We start from the raw sequence: 18899 nt of genomic DNA, 5'->3' as shown, positions 1-18899 counted from the left end.
GTGAACCTCTTGAGCGGGTAAAGCATTTTGATTACCTTGGCATAAGACTGTGTGAGTCACTTAGATGGGAACATCACTTAGATAAGAGCTACCCTGTCTTATGCCATAGGTCCAAATCAATACTAAGATTCCAGAAACAGTCATACGCTCAATCCCTAATCCCAGCACTGGAAGTTTATCGTGCCAAAGCCCAAAGTGGAGCGCTGTATGGAGCAGAGATATGGGGCCATACTAGTGTAAACAAACTAACGATCTGTGAAAACATCTGTCAGGTCACTCATTTAGGTACCCATTACCATCCCATTGATTCCCCTATTTTGTGATCTAGGGATGAAGAGAATAGGTGATATGGCGGCTTTGAAACCCCTAACCTATTGATTGCGATTGTGGACAACCCCTCAGCTCATGGACTACCATAACTTCATGAGAGAGGTACTGATGATCAATGGTGCAAAAAAACGACAGTGGTTTAAACATATCGCAGATTGGAGCAAATTGATGAACATTTTGGATTCATGGGAATCCCCAGATAGGGCCACAAGAGGTGATCTACTGAGACTAAAAGACTATTGGGTGGTGCTGGAGGAGCATTATGCTATTAAATCAGCTAATGGGCAGCTAACATCAAAATGTTTAACTGTTAAATCATGTCTGCAATTTGAACCCTTTTTCGATCAAATCTCGCCCCCCCCCCCCCCCTTGCCAAAAGTTTATATGTCAGATTCAGATATGGCAACCTGCTCCTAAAGATTCCTGGAAAAGAGGCGGTTAGTTTACTAATAGATTCTTGTCCCACCTGCACTAGAGCCAAAGAGACCGTAGACCATGTACTTTTCTTTTTCCCTAAATACCAACAAATACGCAAGAGGTGGATAAGACCAATTTGCCTAACCCTTGGAGTCAGGCAATATCAGATAGCATACAGAATCTTAAAAACGGCCAATAGTTTTTACCGTTAGCTGCTTTCTATGTGCCTTCTGGATAACTCGACAGAAGCTTTTACCTTAGGTTGCATTGCAATATTAAACACTCCAGATTGTGATATGCTGGACAATGAAATTAATGTATTGTGCATTGCATTAGAGCTCCTCCTCTTTTTATTGTCCTTGTAAATGGCGTGGTTATCAGCTGGAAGGTTGTAATGAAGTTTGTCTTTTATGCATTTTTAATGTGGGTTTTTAACAACCACTTTTGTATTGTATATTTTAACCAAGCATCAGAAATGCATTCTAATTTTATATTTTTTAAATTGTAAACTGATGATTGTTCTATTTTTGTATACTTTGATGGTTCGAAACAAATAACTGAATAAAGTTATTTGAAATTGACTGTCACACGATGAGGAGGCAAACAGGGCATTGAATGTTCTGCCACTTCATAGCCAAAGTTTGGCAGCCAAAAAGCATACAACAATCAAAAGTCATGCACGTGTGGAAGAAAATTAAATATGTCTAGTATGAAACAGGGGCGTATGGGACATTAAAAAGGAGCAAAGTTTAGGGTTCAAGTTCAACTATTTTATGAATGATGGAGTGATGGGGAGAGGAATTGGCCTAAAGGCTAGGGTGGTCGACCTCGAATCTGGGGCACCAGGTACGAGTCTCGGCAATGACGCTGAACATCTTGTGATTCTGGGCAAATCACTTTATCTCCCATGCCTAACGAAAAATGAATGTTTCCTCATGTAACAACTGGTGCTATGTAAAGCGCTCTGATACTCGATACCTTCGGGTAAAGTTCACGCTATATAAAACTCTGTTAAAAAAAATAAAAACAATGTTTTTTTTAAATCTGTAATGTTTCACAGATACATACCTTAATTCTAGAATGTTTTATTGTGAATGGCAATTTTATTTTAAATATGCATACCTAAACTGACGGCATTTGTCGAGCATAAGCGTCCTCAATTTGTGAAAACGTGTGATCCATGCCTTCACCTCTTGGCACAGACCTTCTGGGAGCTGACCTGCACTGCGTATCTGCGAACACTATGCCTCACAGAGGAAACACCCAGCCAGACTCGATTGTCCCCCTGTTGTTGTCCTCTGTTTAGAGTGGGTTGGGAGATAACAGTTCTTGCGAACATCTCACTTTCCTTTCTGGTTCCTCGCCCCCTTCCCTCTTTCTATGGCTCCAGACAACATTGATACCAACCCCCACCTCCCCCTCTCCTCCCCCACTTTCGCTTCCCTATTGTTAATCTTTTTGGTTCTTTTTTCTCGCCTGGCAGTAGATGTAGGCTAGACCATATATATGTTGCTTTGTTTTGATTCCACTAAAATGAAAACCAGTCAAATCAATTTAATCCTACATGCACAAAGCTGAAACATTTGGGATTTTAAGACGTTAGTTAACACTTTACTGCTTTCCAACACAATAGTACTAATTTTATCATCAACTCAAATAATTCTGGTTTACACGTGACCAGGATTTGAGCCTACAACTGGTAGGTTCAGAGAGACCTGTGCAATCAGCACACCAAACCAATGAGTTACCTTATAAGTCTTCTACAGGTCTGGTGCTGAGTGACACACCAAGAATGACAATAAAAAAATTAATATATCAGACTTGTTTCTAGAATGTGTTTGACATGCCATTAGTGCAACATGAACAAGCACAAGTAGAGTGATGCAATGCAGAGTATGATGCAACATATCCTTGCATTAAAGTCGAGTGTCTAAACATGAGCAATTCCAAGAAGGACATGTAGAGAATAAATAAAACATCGTACTAAACTAGGAGGCTTCCTACTAATGTATGGATGATCCATCAGGTATCATGAGGTCTCACACACGTGCCTGTAGTGTTGCTTGTCCCATGCTCTATATATGTATGTCATGTGGCGTGCCTGCACTATAATAAAGCCTAACCTATTGGCTTGGCCAGTGTGTCAATTGTGCTCCTATCAACAAGCTACCCACCCAGACATCCTGATCACATGCCCAATCTGCCCTACAAAATAGTTAAAGCCACTTTAAAGACAAAAAATCTCTACTTTGTATAATTCATGGCAATTGCATTGGAAGTCAAGCAATGTTCCTTCGCTCTTAATGAAATGTCACCTCTGGCCCCCCTCACCATCTTGTATTTGTCATTATACCCAGAAAAAGTCAGTTTCTCACCTTGTTTATTACAGGCTACCAACAGTGAAGGACAATTCTTTAGCACCTCATGGTCAGTAAGCACCCGGTACAAAAGTTCTGCCACATCCTTCACTTCCCGTTGGAAGGCAGAGCTATCAACCACAAACACAATTGCCCTGTGGGTAAAACAAATATGAAAGTTAATCTAACGTTTTCTAGATACGCTCAGAGAAAGATAAAGGGTCCTCTTCACACATGTACTCTTTATTATATTAGCAATAGTTTCAAGCACATCCACAATATACCCATCAAGTATTCCACCCTTTTTGCTATCACAGGGGGATCCAAATGTGTTGTTCAACATACTCTCATAAAGAGATGCAGTTCTCCTGAATCCGAATGAGTACGATTACTGCAAAAACAAAACTAAAGCCCGCCCCCCCGATAAGAAAAAGAGACACCGCTAGCTGCAATCCAAAGTTCTAGCCTTATAAATCAATGTTGCACTCAAACTCTCATCGAGAACTAGATTCTGAAGGAACCAAGAAATACTTCAACCCTTAACGGAAGAGCTTTTCCAGAGATTCATTGCGTGCTTATACAGAATACATTCTTCTTAATAAGCACTGTGCAGGCACGTAAAGCAGAACAGTTTTGTAAAGAAGAGATTTTCTATTGCGGTTTGCCAACTGGGAAGTGGAGCTGGGATGAGGAAACAGCAGTCACCTGCGAGTAGGACTTGGGGGAATGTGTGCTAGTAGAGGCGACAGTCTATGCTGGGGAAAAAGTTAATTTTCTCTATTGATGGGTGTGAGAAAGTGCCACTTTTTTTGCATTGTTAGCCTCCACTTTTTGCTTGGTTTTGATGTGGTTTCAATTATAGTGCACAGGGTCCCTGCCCCTCAAGTCCTCTGTACCAGCGCTTCTCCCCTAAAAGCACATCCACAATTGGTACTTCTGGTCCCTTTAAGTCCCTAGTAGGTGATACCCTGGGTGCCTAGGAGATGTAGAGGGTTCCCTAGGATACACCACACTGGGACCATGTCAATGCCCTTGAAGCTCGCACACCCCTCTAAGGTGAAAAACGACAATCAACATGGCACCTTGCCTGGGGCCATGCCAGCCAGCACTGCCTGGAGGTATAGGTAAGTCACCCCTCTAGAAGGCCTTAAGGCACAGTGCACTATACCTCAGGTAAGGGCATACCACTCTACAAAATGAGGGTCCATTCCTTAATGTTGTAAGTGTAAGTGAAGCCACAGAAAGTACATGGGCTGGGAAATCGACAACACGAGTTCCACAGCACCAGGATGGCTTCATTGAATGTAGGAGTGTTTGGTACCAAACTACTCCTCTCCATGAATCCACTTAAATTTCTTGTATCATATACTCAGAGGGCACCTCAGAGGTGCCCCCTGAAAACCTCCCAACCCTGGTGTGGTCTCTGACCAGCTGTAGGCAGCCAGCCACCACCAGGGATGTTTCTGGATCCCTAGGTGGAGAGCCCCTGCTCTCTGGGACCAGAAACCATGTACATCCTGGGCAGAGGTGTCATACCTCCTCCCCCCGGATGGGCCAGTGCTCGAAGGGGGAAGCTTCAAAGGCCTGCTGTTTATGTAATGCGACCCCCAGCCTCTGCTGCTAGCAGCAGATGGCAGCCTCCGGTTTACAACCCCACTTTGGGTGGACAAACTTAGAATAGGAGGTGTGCCAACCACTGCCAACTCCATCCCTAAGGTGGAAGAGGAGAGGTGAAGCCCATCTTTCAGTCCCTGCCATCTTGAAGATGAGAAGATTCCTCCAATTAGGGATAGGTCTGTGCCCCCCTCCCACAGGAGGGTGGCATAATGGAGGGTGTAGTCACCCACGGTAAGGTGCCCAATGACCCTACCAGCTACTCCACTAAAATGCCTCTAAATTCAGTATTTAGGTGGCTTCCTCAGACCTAGAAACTAGATCTGTGACCACCTAAGAAGAAAGAAGATATCCATGCAGATGACGACTGAAGATGACAGCTGCCTTAGCACCAGCCCTACCAGTCTGTCTCCAGCTTCTGTAAACCTGCGACTTGTCTTGCAGCCAGCGACTTTTGAAAACTCTAGGAGGACTGCTGCCTTCGAAAAAGACTCCAATCTCCTGTGGACAGCTGACCTGTTCAGAAGAAATCTACACCAAGTACCCTGGATCCAAGCGGATCCACGTCCCCTGCCCACTATGAACCAGGCGCCCACTGTGCCGCGAAGTCTCCCCAGCGATCCGGACCTTGAGTGCAGCGTTGGCGGACCTCTCCTGATCTACACGGTGGCATTGGCCGTGTGATTCCAGAGGCTCCCCCCGACCACGACCGGCTCCGGTATGAGGACTCAGACGTTGAAAAGCACACCGGCACCCGGCGCTCCTAGGCCTTGTTGAGCTGAACCGATGGTGCCCCTACATCTCTACTTACCTCTGCTGTCATTGGGCTCCATCCTGCAATCTCCGGTGCAATGCCTGCAGCCTGATTGCCAAAAGAAGAATCTCCATTGAAAAGCATTGGGCTTCCGATGCTGTAATTGTAACCTGCATTCAGTTGCCGCTGGGTGGTGCTGTATGTTTGGGGCTGCTTTATGGCCACCCCTGTGCTTGTCCTAACCCCCAAAGTGTGACACCTGCATCAGAAGTACCTACCTGCAAGCAGTGTGGCTCCAGGCACCCCACATCTCCATCGAAAAGCATTGTGCTAAACCTTGACTTTTGACCTCTGCACCCAGACGTCCCTGTGCCGCTGGTGATGCCGTTTTGGTACTCCCCTGACCCTTGCCCACTGCTGACCTTTGATCCCGAAGACTGGAATTGTAAGTGTGTTAGAGTTCTGTGGAGGAGTGTGGCTCAATGGTTAGAGTGGCAGACCCTGATGCAGAGTTCTGGCCAGGGACCAGGGTTCGATTCCTGCCTCGGTGGGGCTCGGGCTCAATTTCCTCAGACCTGTATATTCTCGCCTCGGTGCCTATTCTAATCACGGTCCCCACGCTGCAACTCTGGGCAATAGCTTGCTTAGCCTCCACACCGGCCCCAACAGCGCTAAGGATGCCTGGCTTCACCCTGGGGGTGCCCAGGAGTGGACACTTCACAGGGAAAGCCAGGAGGGGTTCCACAGCGGTATGAGTATCAGCGCCAGGAAACCGACAGGTGACACCGCAAGGTGGCCGTCTGGTGACAGTGCGCTCTATAAGTACCATGACATCAACACTGAACTGTTGTGAAAATATTCTGTAGATTTTTAAAAGAGAAAAGTATTTTTATTTAAAGACGTACTTACCTTACTGTGAAGATCTTGGTATTAAAATGAAATACAAAGTATATTCTTCTAAAATTGGTGTGTATCTCTTTCTTAAATCATGTGTCCATGATTGGCCACTGTTGTGCATTAAATGTCTTACACTACTGTGTTAGGCCTAAGGCTGCTCGTCCACACTACCACTAATAGAGCACTTTGGATTTTACATTGAGCCTGTACACTTTTGGGGAACCCCTGGACCCAGTGCACAGTATAACCACCTAGTTGCAATACCATATACAGAGCCAGCTTCTTACAAGGGTGAAAGCAAAATGATGGGTTGTTGTGGACAAACATGTGTTCATGCAGTAAGGAAGGAATAAATATGTATTGAAAAATCCTAAAAATGGTACTAGTCCTGCAGGTCTAGTACCTTGAAAAATCTCCTTGACCTAACTGCAACCTACTTGACCTCCCTCTCTGAAAGCGGAGCAAATGTGACAAGATTTAAAGGCACCTTCATTGCTCATTCACATTGTGAGCAGTAAAAAGGCCTTTAAATCTTGTTATCTTGTCACAGTTGCTCCGTTTTCAAAGCCAGAGGAGAAAAGTTAGTTTGTCTTCCTACTCGCCAGAAAGGGCGAGTAAGACCTAAAAGTAGCTGGTCCTCATTAAATCTAGCTCGCAAATGCGAGCGGTCGAGTGGATTTTTCGAGCCCTGGTCTAATGCTTTGGCCTCATGTAGGCCCATCAATAAGCTCATTTCTATGCTGTAGCCCCAACAGCTGCGCATGCCTGTACAGGTGCAGTTCATGGGAAAGTTGGGTGCACAGTGTGGATATATAGAGGGATGGTTGTTCCTACTGCAAAAGCAGTTACAAGTCTATTTCATTCCTTTCTGGTTAGACAGGGATTTACAAGCATGAAGGATTATGGACAAACATTCAAAATAATGTGAATTCGCTGCAGGCTATTTGCTGTTTCCAATATTTCTAGTATAGTTATCAGGGCCAGTTTACAGCCTGCCAAGTAGAACCGCTGGATTAATTTCCATCCTTGTCAATACGAACTCAGCCTGTGTTCATTATGCCCAGTTAGTACATCTAGGAATTTGTGGCAAGTTACCATATAATTGTAGTTTCTTTTATGGACCATAAGATCTTAGCTACTTTTCGTTGTACACTGTAGCCCCTTTTTGCTAGATTCCAGAACGTCTAGTTAAAAGATCATGGTTATTTTTCATCAGACCCAGTGAGCAAAACATGGGCAGTTCGCAGTGTGCCATGTGTCCCGTTATGGTCTATTAACAAATCATGCCCAGTTTTCACTATTGATGCGAATATATCAACGTCTTCCATAATTCCCACCTTTGAAATCACTAATTTTCTGTTTCACTGAGAAAAACAAGGGAGACAAATGATCAATCCAAGGTATTACTAAAGATGTGGAGCTGCTCCCTATGTCTTCCATCCAAGGACATGCTTGCAGCCCAAGACCAGAAACTGCCTAGTAACAGCCATGTGCTCCCACTGTGGGGGCCTCTTTCTGAAAGAGGTGCAATGGCAGGGTGTGAAATGTGTTAAGCAATTGCTGAAACACGCACAACTAGCAAGCGGAAGGGTATGTAGTGTGCAGTTGATAACACTGGTTTGCCCTGGTAGGATGGTGAGATAGGAATGAGTAGTGGGAAAGGGATTATAGGTCAATTCCTTTCTCTGTGCAATCTTCCATCAAAAAACCTTCCCCTGACATAACATGGTGAGCCAACAAAGGGTTTCGGTGGACTGAGCAGCAGCTCCTCTCAGAGGATGAAAAAGGGTATGTGTCATAAGGCCATCAAAGAGAATTATCGGCTTTCAGTACCTGCTAATCTGTGTCCAGTGGTCAGATAATAGTCATCTGAGAACTGGAAGGGCTGGAGTTAAAAAACAGATCTCAGGGATGAAGTTCCAAACAAAGAACCAAGTCGGAAGCGGGAATGTAAAGTCGAAAGTCAATAAGAGATTGCATGTGCAAGAGTATGTCAAATTATGCTATCAAGTCGTACATCCAATAAACAGATATTTAAAAAATATTTATATATATTTAGCATTCCATTAGGGGTTGCCCCAGCCACAATGTAGAACCAATGAAATCCTGTACCACTTATTGCGCTAAAACCAGTCTATGGCAAAACTTTTTTTAAAAAAACACTTTCAAACAAAGGAAAATCAACATAGATCTTTTCAAACGAACACAAATTCAACATCTATCACTTAAGAAGGTTGAGAAGGTATAGCATTCAAACATGCTACATAGATTAAACAGAAACAAAAGAACAAACACCACATTCTAAAAGCCATTCCATACCGAGCTGCGGCTTTGAACCGATCCAAAAACTGCATTTGCAAGCTCTCATGACCTGGCAGGTCAATAAGGGTTAGGCTGGTCCCCTGGAAAAGGGCAGAAAAACAAAATGTTATTCAATCGGAAGATTTAGACACACAGAAAACAAATCTTTCTTCCAACTTCCCTACCCCCCAGTATAATTGCAGCATTTTTAGGACTAACAAATTATTTGAAAGCACAGAAAAGATTTGGATACTGTACTGCTTTACCCAAACACTGCTTCCTCCTTGAAATTAAATAGAGAATGTTCCAACAAAGGTAACTTCCCCAGTATGGACCATCCATGTGAGGAGTGGGGTAAATTCATGTTTCTCTTCCTTGCTCATGTATACAATATGATTTATTACAGCTGACTGGTAAGCCCTGAGCAGCGGCAATGAGCCCAGCACTTGGAGATGGCTGAGCACATTTGGAGGCAGAAGAGCCGTTGGCAAGTACTGTTTAAGTAACTTTTTATTTAGTGTTGTGTCACGACTAGCTCCCTGCATTCTCGTGTCCACCACCAGGGGGCAGAATTGTGGGGCTCTCCAGTGTTCTAATAAGCTTCCAGACCATCCCCTTCATGCATATACTGACTTCGTCATTTGGATGCTACTTGCAAATTGTCATCCATTCCCAATCCATGCCAGGTTTTGTGGAAGCCAGTCTGCTCATGCCGGAAACTCCATTACCTAAAATTCCCTCCTCATTGCTTCGTCTCCACCCCTGAAGGCCAAGGATGGGTGGTGGAATTCAGCTCACCTGTGGCTGGCTGCTGCTAGCCTGCACACACCTGATGCATGTGATTACTGTGAGCTCTTTTAAGCCCCAGCTCCCTTCAGGCCAAGGTTAATCACTGTAGCTGTGTACTGGTGAGAGCGACCCTTGTTTCCAGTGTTTTCTGAGCTTTAGTTATTTCTTTATTCCTGAACTATAATTATCTTTGTTCCCGAATTATCACTGTTTGCAGTGCTACCTGGACTCCTGAAGCTTTAGTAATTCCCTTTATTGTTAATGTTTCATATATATATATGGCTTACATATCCGTCCTGTGTGTAGTTTTTCTGAATGCTAAATCACCTCTGAGGGCCTGTCCTTTCTGAGCCTTAACTCTCTTATTTTCTTGTACAGAGCTTCCTCTTAGGATTCCCTTTCTCCTTTGACTCGCTGTGTGATCTTGGGTATCTCTGTACCCCGTATTCTGCCTACTTTGTCTTCCTTGGCACCAGTCGTTGCCAGAGTCCCTGACACATGCCAGTGTCCCAGACTGAGTCCTTACATGTTGTGGGGGATATTTTAGGCTTTCACTATCTCATAGCTCCTTGTTCTCTATGTGCATGCTTGTCTTAAACACCGAATGCTTGATTTTCTCTGTGAACAGGTGAAAAAAACATTCTAGACTGAGCAGACATCTCATCAATCCTGAGAGGGTGACTCCAGCAGCTTGATCCTGGAGCCACTGGCCGCTAAGAGGGCTAGAACAGTGAGCCACTGCGGGGTGCCTGCAACTGGGCGTGTACAGTCACAGATAACTCAATTCATTTAAGTGTCCACTCTGCAGAAAGTTTATGTCTCTGATACGTAATCTCCCAGGCTATAGTTTGTTGTGAGCAATGGTTGAGCAGGACATTTCCTAAAAGTGAAAGGGAAGTAACAAAGTACCTGCCATTACATCAGCACACCAAGAGCAGATTCTGTGGAATGAATTCGCTGGAGCGATTCTTTTTTTTTTGGAGGAATGAAGTGGAAAGGAGTTGTGGAAAACAGTGGTGTGCTGTGTTTCCTTGTGCACAAGCAGGTGCCTCCTTCCAAAGCAGACGCTTAGGCATGCGAGGGGCTACCCTTCTATGGCACACTTTGTTGCATCACACATTCATAGCTACTGCAGTCAGGGAGAGTTAGGATTTTTGGGAGGGTGAATGTTCTGGCAAATTCATACTTGAACATCTGCATGCAGCGTTCATAAGATGGACATATTCATGCATATGTTTTACTAGTGTCCTCCGTCTTTTCCACAAAACCAGTGCTGATATAGGGTTAAAATCTTCTTACAGGCGAGGTTTCATCTTTAAACGTCAGAGCATATTTAGTTTGGAAACAACTGATGAGGGCAACCTGTATTAGTAGGTAAAGTAGTGAAGGTCCACATGCATTACCAAGTAGCTTTGCTAGAATATCTATTCTATAACTGAATGTTGTGATTCAATAGACTGGTCATTTGTGGGTATCTTAAAAAACATAAGGACGATGGATCGTTAGCTTAATCTTAAACTTAAAGCCACTGAAGACATCAATGATGGCTAATCATGCTAAAAAAAAAGTGTTTTAAGTCAAAAGAAAACGAAGTGTCGCAAATAGGATGGTGAATATTTGTCAATGTGTTTCAAATGTTCAGGTTCAGAACACAAACAGCAAACACAATGCGTGCTATGTTATGAAATTTTATCAAATGAGGCCATGAAACCTTCTAAATTACAAAGACACTTGGAAACTTAGCAAAAAGAACATGGTACCAAATCCAGATAATTCTTCAAAAATAAAGAGCAAGAGCTCCGAGAAAGCAGAAAAACAATTAAGAAAACTGCAACAGGTCTAGTATTGAAAATGTTTCATATGAAGTGTACATGCCCATAGCAAAAACAGGAAAACCTCATACAACTGCTGAAGAACTAATAGTACTTGCTGCTAAAGCCATGGTGAATGCAATAGATGGAGAAAAAGCAGCAAAAGATTTAAATATGGTGGCATTATCTAACAAACTGTGTAAAAAGCGAATTTACAAAATATCAGACAACATAAAAGAACAGTTGATTGAAAGAATGTGTAAAGGTCAGAATTATAGCCTACAAGAAGATGAAAGTACGGACATAGCAAATCTTTTCTCTTGTGTTACGCTAGAAACAAATTTGAGCTGAACATTATTGAATATTTACTTTTCTGCCGCTATTTGATACATACACCTGCAGAAGAGGTCTACAGCACTTTAAATAAATTTCTGACATCTAATGGAATTCAGTGGTTGAAATGCATAGAATCAGCACAGATGGGGCGTATGCCATGTCTGGGAGACTAACTGGACTTGTTGCACGAATAAGAAAAAATAACTCTTCAGTTGTATGGCATCATTGTTGCATTCATCGAGAAACATTATCCCCTAATAAGATGCCATAGTAATTAAAAAAGGTCTTGAATGAGTCAGTCAAAAAAGGAAATTTTTATCAAAGATAGGTCACTAAATGCAAGTCTTATTAAGCAGTTTTGCCAGTCTATGGATAGTGATGATCATCAGCTTTTGATGCATACAGATTTCTGATGGCTGTCTCATGGTAGAGTTTAATCTCTGCTTTTTAGGTCGAGCTAGAAAGCGCAGTAATCAGTCTGTGGGAATCAAGTCCATCCCCTTTCTTGATACTCATTTTCATTAGTGTATGTCAGTGTCCTTTAAAAATCCCTGCTTGCTAGTGGTCAGTCCTGCCTTTTTGTCCCTCCTTTCTCGCTTCTGTTCTTGCCACAGAGCAGGGACTTAGTACTGTCTCGTTCCGCCATGGTTCTTTATATGTTCTTTTGGGGGACTATTTTCTTTCTTGGTTTCCTGATCTGCTACTGTTTGTCTGTGTGCAGATTCATTGCCCTAGCAGCTTACATTCAGATCAAGCATTCTTCATCACACCTCCTCCTAATGCCACAGTTGTGTTACTGCTGCCTCGCCCACTGTGGCTCCCATTGCTTGTTCATATTTGCGGACATACTTTATCAGCGCTGTGCCCCTTTCACAAGAGTGCTGCACTGGTTTTACTTTCATTGTGTTTTTCTCGGCTCCTCCCTTCCAATCAATTAGCAGGCTCCAGCCGAACAGAAGAGCCAGATGGTGTTTCACCTCCCTGTGCTGCCAATAACACTAGCCAACTGCCGGAGTATGTCTGCACTGTGGAGTTAACCCAATATTCCACAGGAACTTTGTTTATGTTGTGAGCGGCCACATTTTTATTGTTTTTCCTGATGGCTAAAAAGCAAAGAACGGGTGAACACAGCACACAACGACATGGACCAAGTAAACTCTGCAGCAATAAATGAGGACACAGAAGTATGCATCCAGTTACCGAGGGTATGCCGGTGACAGGGAAAGTAGCTTTGACATTACCATTCCAGGATCTCTCTATACCATACGCCTGCGGTTTGGAATGCACACAGTGCAGGATTCTTCAAAGCTGCTGCCTCTGAACATTCTATCTCATGATTTAGCATACATTTAAACCGTGCGCTTGAACTGCTGCAACAGGGAAGCACTATGAGCGTGCACAGCTCTGTTTGTTGAAATGCCTTGAGTCACACGCTGAGCTGAAGCTGGCTCTAATCTATCACAGTGATGTGTGAGCGTAATATCCTACGATTCTGGATAAAGCTCTTACTACTCTCATAAAACTGCAACACAAAGGGGGTGATCAAAGAGGCTGGGGTTTAAAGGGGGAATTTGCTGTTGACTGTAGGTGAAGGTCAGTTTGGCAAGTGGGGGAGGGCCACCATTTTTGTTGCCATATTAGGAAGTAGCTTTTAAGTTTTCACGTAACTACGAAATGTGGATCAGTTTTTGTTTGTTTTTTAAAGTAAATGTAAACCCTAAAACAACCTTCGAACGGCAATAAAGTAATAGCTGGAAACTCTGTCTTTTGGAAGTTTCACCTCTGCTTAGCACCCTGCGCCCTCCTACCATTCCTTATAATTTAACTCTACAACCTGCTCCCTCATGTTGCTCACAAAATACTTTAAGGAAAACAGAAATAGAGCTTTGTGTGTTTTTAACTTTCTATTTTTCGGTACATGCCAGCATCTGTGCATATCTGCACATGTGTTCCTTTACTTGGTAATGCATGTGGACCTTATTTTATTCAGGGTTTGCACTGAGCCTGGCCACTGAATCAAATAAATGTATCAGTCATCTGTGTTTTACCAATAGGGCACGTGCTTAAATCCTGGCGTCTCCTATGACCTTTTAGTAAAATAGGTGCCATTAAATTGGATAGCTAACAACAGCTGCTGTATTGCGCCAAGAGACTATATTGTGATGAACCTGTTTTTTTTACAATTACAAAAGTGATGTTTTTTTGCGTTACATCCATTGTCATGACAATGCCTATGCATAACAAGCACTTGCAATGCAACAGGTCTCGCATTTACGCAAGTTTGAGCTATTGGCATTGTAAATGGCAGTGCCTTTTATTTATGTTTTGGTTTTTAAAACATAAAAGGCATTGTCATTTACAATGCTAATATCTTAAATGCAAGACCTATTGCATTGCAAATGCTTGTTTTGTATGTAAGAAGGGGCACATCTGAATTCATGATGTGTTGGGCTTCAGACAAACTATTATTATAAACGAAGGCCTTTCACTTATGCGTGCACTGCAAGCTTCTCTTCTACACCCTCTCCGCCATTTTGAAGTGTATGAATGGTAAATGCATACCAGGCTTTCGACACGGGTTAATCCGATGTCACTTCACGAACACCAAAAAGAGGGTTGTGGTAAGGATGCACAGTCACCATTGCAGAGGGCTGCAAACAGCTAAAGGGCCACAAAATTACATATGTACACTTGTTTAACTTGTAACTATATAGCGTAGCTCAGTCAACTAAACGGATGTCAAATGCATTCTGCTCGAGTTAAAGGCTAAAGCCACAGGCGAAGGCCTGTAAGGAGTGAGAATGCTTAAAGGACACGTAAAGCCTAGGTTAGCAAGGTTACAAGAACACGCCACCCACTGTGAGCACAAGGTTTTAAATTGAAAAGAGTAAGAATACTACAGCTTCTGCCTACAGTGAGTCACCCTCTACTAAACCAAGGTCTTCAAAGAAGCTCCCTGCGTTCCAATGTGCTAATATAAATGACCATATACGGGGATTTGAGGGGGGCAATAACAGAAGCTGTTTACATATCCACTGGAGCAGAACTTGCCTAAAAGGGAGGCAGCCACCTCCTGGATTAGCAGTTGGAGCCGGAGATTACTGGCTGCGATATTTGAAAACGGGCATGGAGCGACAGAAAGTGGGAGGGATGGGAGAGAAAACAGCCAGTGGAAAAAAATACGGCAAAGTAGGCATTGCTAGTATTTTCCATTCAGTTGACTGCAATCCTCCTGAGCTAACTCGTACGAATGTTTCTGGTTGCCCATCATAAACAAAAGGATGAAAGACCTAAAGAATGTTCCTCGCCCATCGAAATTTGCAAAAATAGTTTTATTTACACTGTCTGTTGTAACCTGCAGCTTCCCAGCAGAGCGCAGTCCAGAGAGTGAGAGGAGTGGAGAGGAGAGGAGAGAGGCGAGAGGCTAGTCGCGAAAAAGATGGAGGCAGTAAATTGCGTCAGAAGCAGCACAAGTTTGTTCCGGTGGCAGCTGGTAGTGCTGTTGATGTGAAGGAAACGTAATAGGGAAGCGGGAGGGAAAACCATACAACAAGAGAATTAGAAAGAAGATTGGGAATTGGACGTTCGGATAGTTGAGCATAATTCTGCTTGTTTTTAATCGCCCGGTGTTTCGTACCAGGGAAGCCGGGGAAGATGGCTGAACTGGTGAGTAGTTTTTCCGAAGAGAGGTGTTTTATATCCCCGTGCTCGCCTTTGGTAGCAACGGAGTGAGACTGGAATAGGTATGCTCCTCCCGTGACAGCACCTTTAAGCTTAAACTTTTTCATAGCAAATGCCTCGTTTGTTCTTCCGCCTTTCCTCCTCCCGGCGTGGTTTAAGGGAGCTGGTACGTGAATGGCCATTGTAGATTTCGGACGTTATTAACCCGTCGGATGTGTAACTGTAGTCGTGAAAACACTTCATAATGTCTTCTTGGGGAGAAAGACACTGAATCTCTCATTGCGATCGTGATCACTGTAAAAGCAAAAGTGATCGTGATGACGCACGCTTGGGATGCGCGCGCAGCAGCAGGGGGAGGAGTATGGTGTTGAAGGCTGGCGCAGGAAAGGCAGATGGCTGGGTGAGGTGGGAGGGGGGAATGCGGAGAGCAGCTGTGCGCGTGCACGCCATCGTGCACTGTAGCTGGTCGCCGGCACAAAAATGTGGGTAGCATTTTCTAAACCCATCTACTAAATGTCTCGCCAGACCGGCGCATGCGCTGGGTCAGGTGAGACCCAAAAAGGGGTTTTTCATTTATTTACTATGAGAGTTCAGTTAAGCTAAATGCAATAAGTGGCAATATCTGCTGCCCACCCGTTTATTCTAGCGCATCGAAGTGTTTCCCGCCATAATTTAGCGCTTTAGACAAATTTAAATTAACATTGTGATTGGGGACTGCTACGGCTGCTTCCCAACTTTGCTCTATTCCTTTAATAGTCTTCAACTTCATACGTAAAAGGTAGTATGCAAAAAGCACTTCTTACCCTTCAGCTGGATATATAATGGGGACAGTCACAGAATGAAAAGCACAAACTTTGTTAATATTTTTTGCTTTAAACTCATTGTCATAACTGGTGTTGTGCAGCAATCACACCACACTATTGTCAGCCACACGTGTAGGGCTTCAGAAGTCATACTAGGAACGTGCTAAGCAGAGGAGAGATAGTGATGTTTGCATTGCTGCCTCAATTGAATCCTAAAACAGATCGTGTTACGAATTCACCAGAATCAATGTAATATTCATGTTAGAGGAGCATAAAGTATATTCACCAAATTTTCACTTTGAAATACTTTAATGGCCAATGCTGTTCATAAGGGTATTTGGCCTTTGTTAACCGCTGATGTAATTCTACAAAAGCCAACTCAGCCTTTCTTCTCCTGATGTTGATATACTAACATTACACTAGACAATTTGAACATCACCAATTTGTAGTTATTTTCAAAACAAGAAGGTTATGTTGTGAAATAATTCTGTGCACTAATAGAAATTATTTTTATCTGTTTAATACCTCAGTACGTTGGTCAGTTAAGCAACCATAACTACAACTACCAAAAAGCATCAGTTTCTAAAGCACAAGGCTAGAAACTGCATTTCCTGATGAAATAGAAACATATGGTAACCTTAGGCAAACGGCTTTGGATTAAATATGCACTTAACTGCATACGCATGCGGAAAAAAAACAAAATGGCATGCACCTAGCTGTTTGCGCCACGCGGGTGCACAATAAAGGGAAAATGGGTAGGATGGGGAGGGCACCATCTCCTCTGGTAGGTGGCACTTTTTGCCTCCATCACCACTCCATCCTGCCCATAAACATAATACCAAGGAGCCCCACAAGGTCTCCATTTATGTGTCCAATCATCGGTTTTTCATTATTTTTAACACCGAAAGAAACAGATCTAAAGCAAAGCTCCTACTTAAGTTTTTTTTTTTACACCAAAAATGCAAAGCTAGCCACACAGTTCCACACCACATAATTCAAATCTACACATTTCCAATCCACACCACATAATTCAACAAAGTACATATATAAAATCAACATAATTACACTACCTACCATATACATCCAATCCAATCCACAAAATTCCACATCATGCTACACAATTCAACAACACACCACATAATTAACCTACATTGCATACCATTCCACAAAGCAAAAGACCATTCCACATAATTACACTCCGTAACACAATCCCACTCCACATAATTCCAAAACACGCAATTCCAAAACACGCAATTCCACGTAACTATCCACAAAATTCCACAGCACACTATACCACATACTTCCACCACAAATCCACTCCACACCACACAATAATAAAACTCACATAATTCTACTACACACCACATAATACACTCCATTACACAGGGAAAAAGCATTGCCATTTACAATGCCAATAGCTCTAACTCAAACAAATGCGAGACCTATTGCATTTCCAATGCTTGTTTAATTGAGAGATGAAATCAGAGTATTCTTCCCTGAACTGGCATCTCCATTTGCAATTGATGAGAGCTTAACTGACTATACTGGGTTAGCCAATCTGACGTATATGCCAGATATCTTCACTCATTTGCATGCACTCAATTTGAGTATGCAAGGAATAGATAGCACAATTTTTAATGTTGAATACAAGATTGAGGCAATGATTAAAACCCATTATATTTGTGGGCTTGTCGCTCATCACAAAGTAATTTTGATTCTTTCCAAAATCTCTACACATTTGTGGTTATCATACAAAATCTTGGAAGTTTTTTTAATCGAGCATCTCTAAGATATGCGATGTAGTTTTCAGGAGTACTTTCCTCTTCCAAATGAAAGTAAAAACTGGATAAAAGATCCTTTTAATGTACATATTGATAATTTAACGGGACTGAAAGCATCTGCAGAAAATGGTTTGATTGTAATCTCTACAAATAGTGCACTTAAACTTAAATTCAAGGAAGATTCTCTGGCGAATTGTTGGATGCATGTATGAACAGATTATCATGAATTATCGTACAAAGCACTTTAAATCAATTGTTTTAACTTTATTCGATCTTAGAAAATAAGGTCATAAAAGTACAATGCATCATACAATACATATTCACTCATACTATACAGTTCCAATGGGTTCAAAAGAAGAAACCACAGCTAAAAACAGATAAAAAAAGCCTAGATGAAGCTAAAACTAAGAAACCCTCTATTACACTACACTAAATTCATCCAAGTCACAGTATAATGTGCAAAAACCGCCATAACCGTTTTAAAACGGAATCAAAAGGCAAGTGACCTCATATTTAATAAGACCATAAATAACGAAGATGCAAAATTATCCAGCTCTTGGTATAATGAGCAAAAAAAAAAAAACATCATAACCATTTTTAAAACAAGATTAAAAGGCAACGGATCTCCAATTTGATAAGGCCATACATGAATAAGAGGCAAGAGAAAAGTATACATAAGGGTCAGGTAGCATTTGTAAAAGAACCAAAGTTGGGCGGCATGGTTCAAAACGATATTTCCGTAGGAGGGGGAAGATATACTTTTCTTGTTCATGCCATAATATTTAAAGAAAAATATAAAATGTAAGATTGAGCAAAATGGCAATTCATTACTTGAGTACACACCTGTGGGAATACCCAATATAAACGGGAGAAAATTCAACCTAAAACGCAGCAATACATAGCAGTGCCGCATATTATTTACAAAGCACAGCTATGGATTTCTCACACCAGGAATTGCGGGTAGCCACAAATAGATGGCTACCGTGGATTTAACCCTGTTTGGAACAGGTCTTTAATTTTCCATGTGT

At 42.5% G+C, this 18899-nt stretch overlaps 1 protein-coding gene across 1 annotated transcript in view; it reads right to left on the bottom strand.

The window, feature by feature from the left end:
• Nucleotides 1–18899, bottom strand: part of SRPRB (SRP receptor subunit beta) — a 94518-nt gene that overhangs the window by 37320 nt on the left and 38299 nt on the right. Inside the window, exons 4-5 of the mRNA XM_085634231.1 lie at nucleotides 8689–8771; nucleotides 3123–3259 (exon numbers count right to left, since the gene is read on the bottom strand). Of these exons, the coding sequence (XP_085490357.1) occupies nucleotides 3123–3259; nucleotides 8689–8771 (220 nt within the window). The remainder of the gene's footprint in view (nucleotides 1–3122; nucleotides 3260–8688; nucleotides 8772–18899) is intronic.

The sequence above is a fragment of the Triturus cristatus genome, chromosome 11 (genome assembly GCF_964204655.1).
Source record: "Triturus cristatus chromosome 11, aTriCri1.1, whole genome shotgun sequence".
Lineage (NCBI taxonomy): Eukaryota > Metazoa > Chordata > Amphibia > Caudata > Salamandridae > Triturus > Triturus cristatus.
This window is presented reverse-complemented; position numbering and strand designations above follow the sequence as displayed.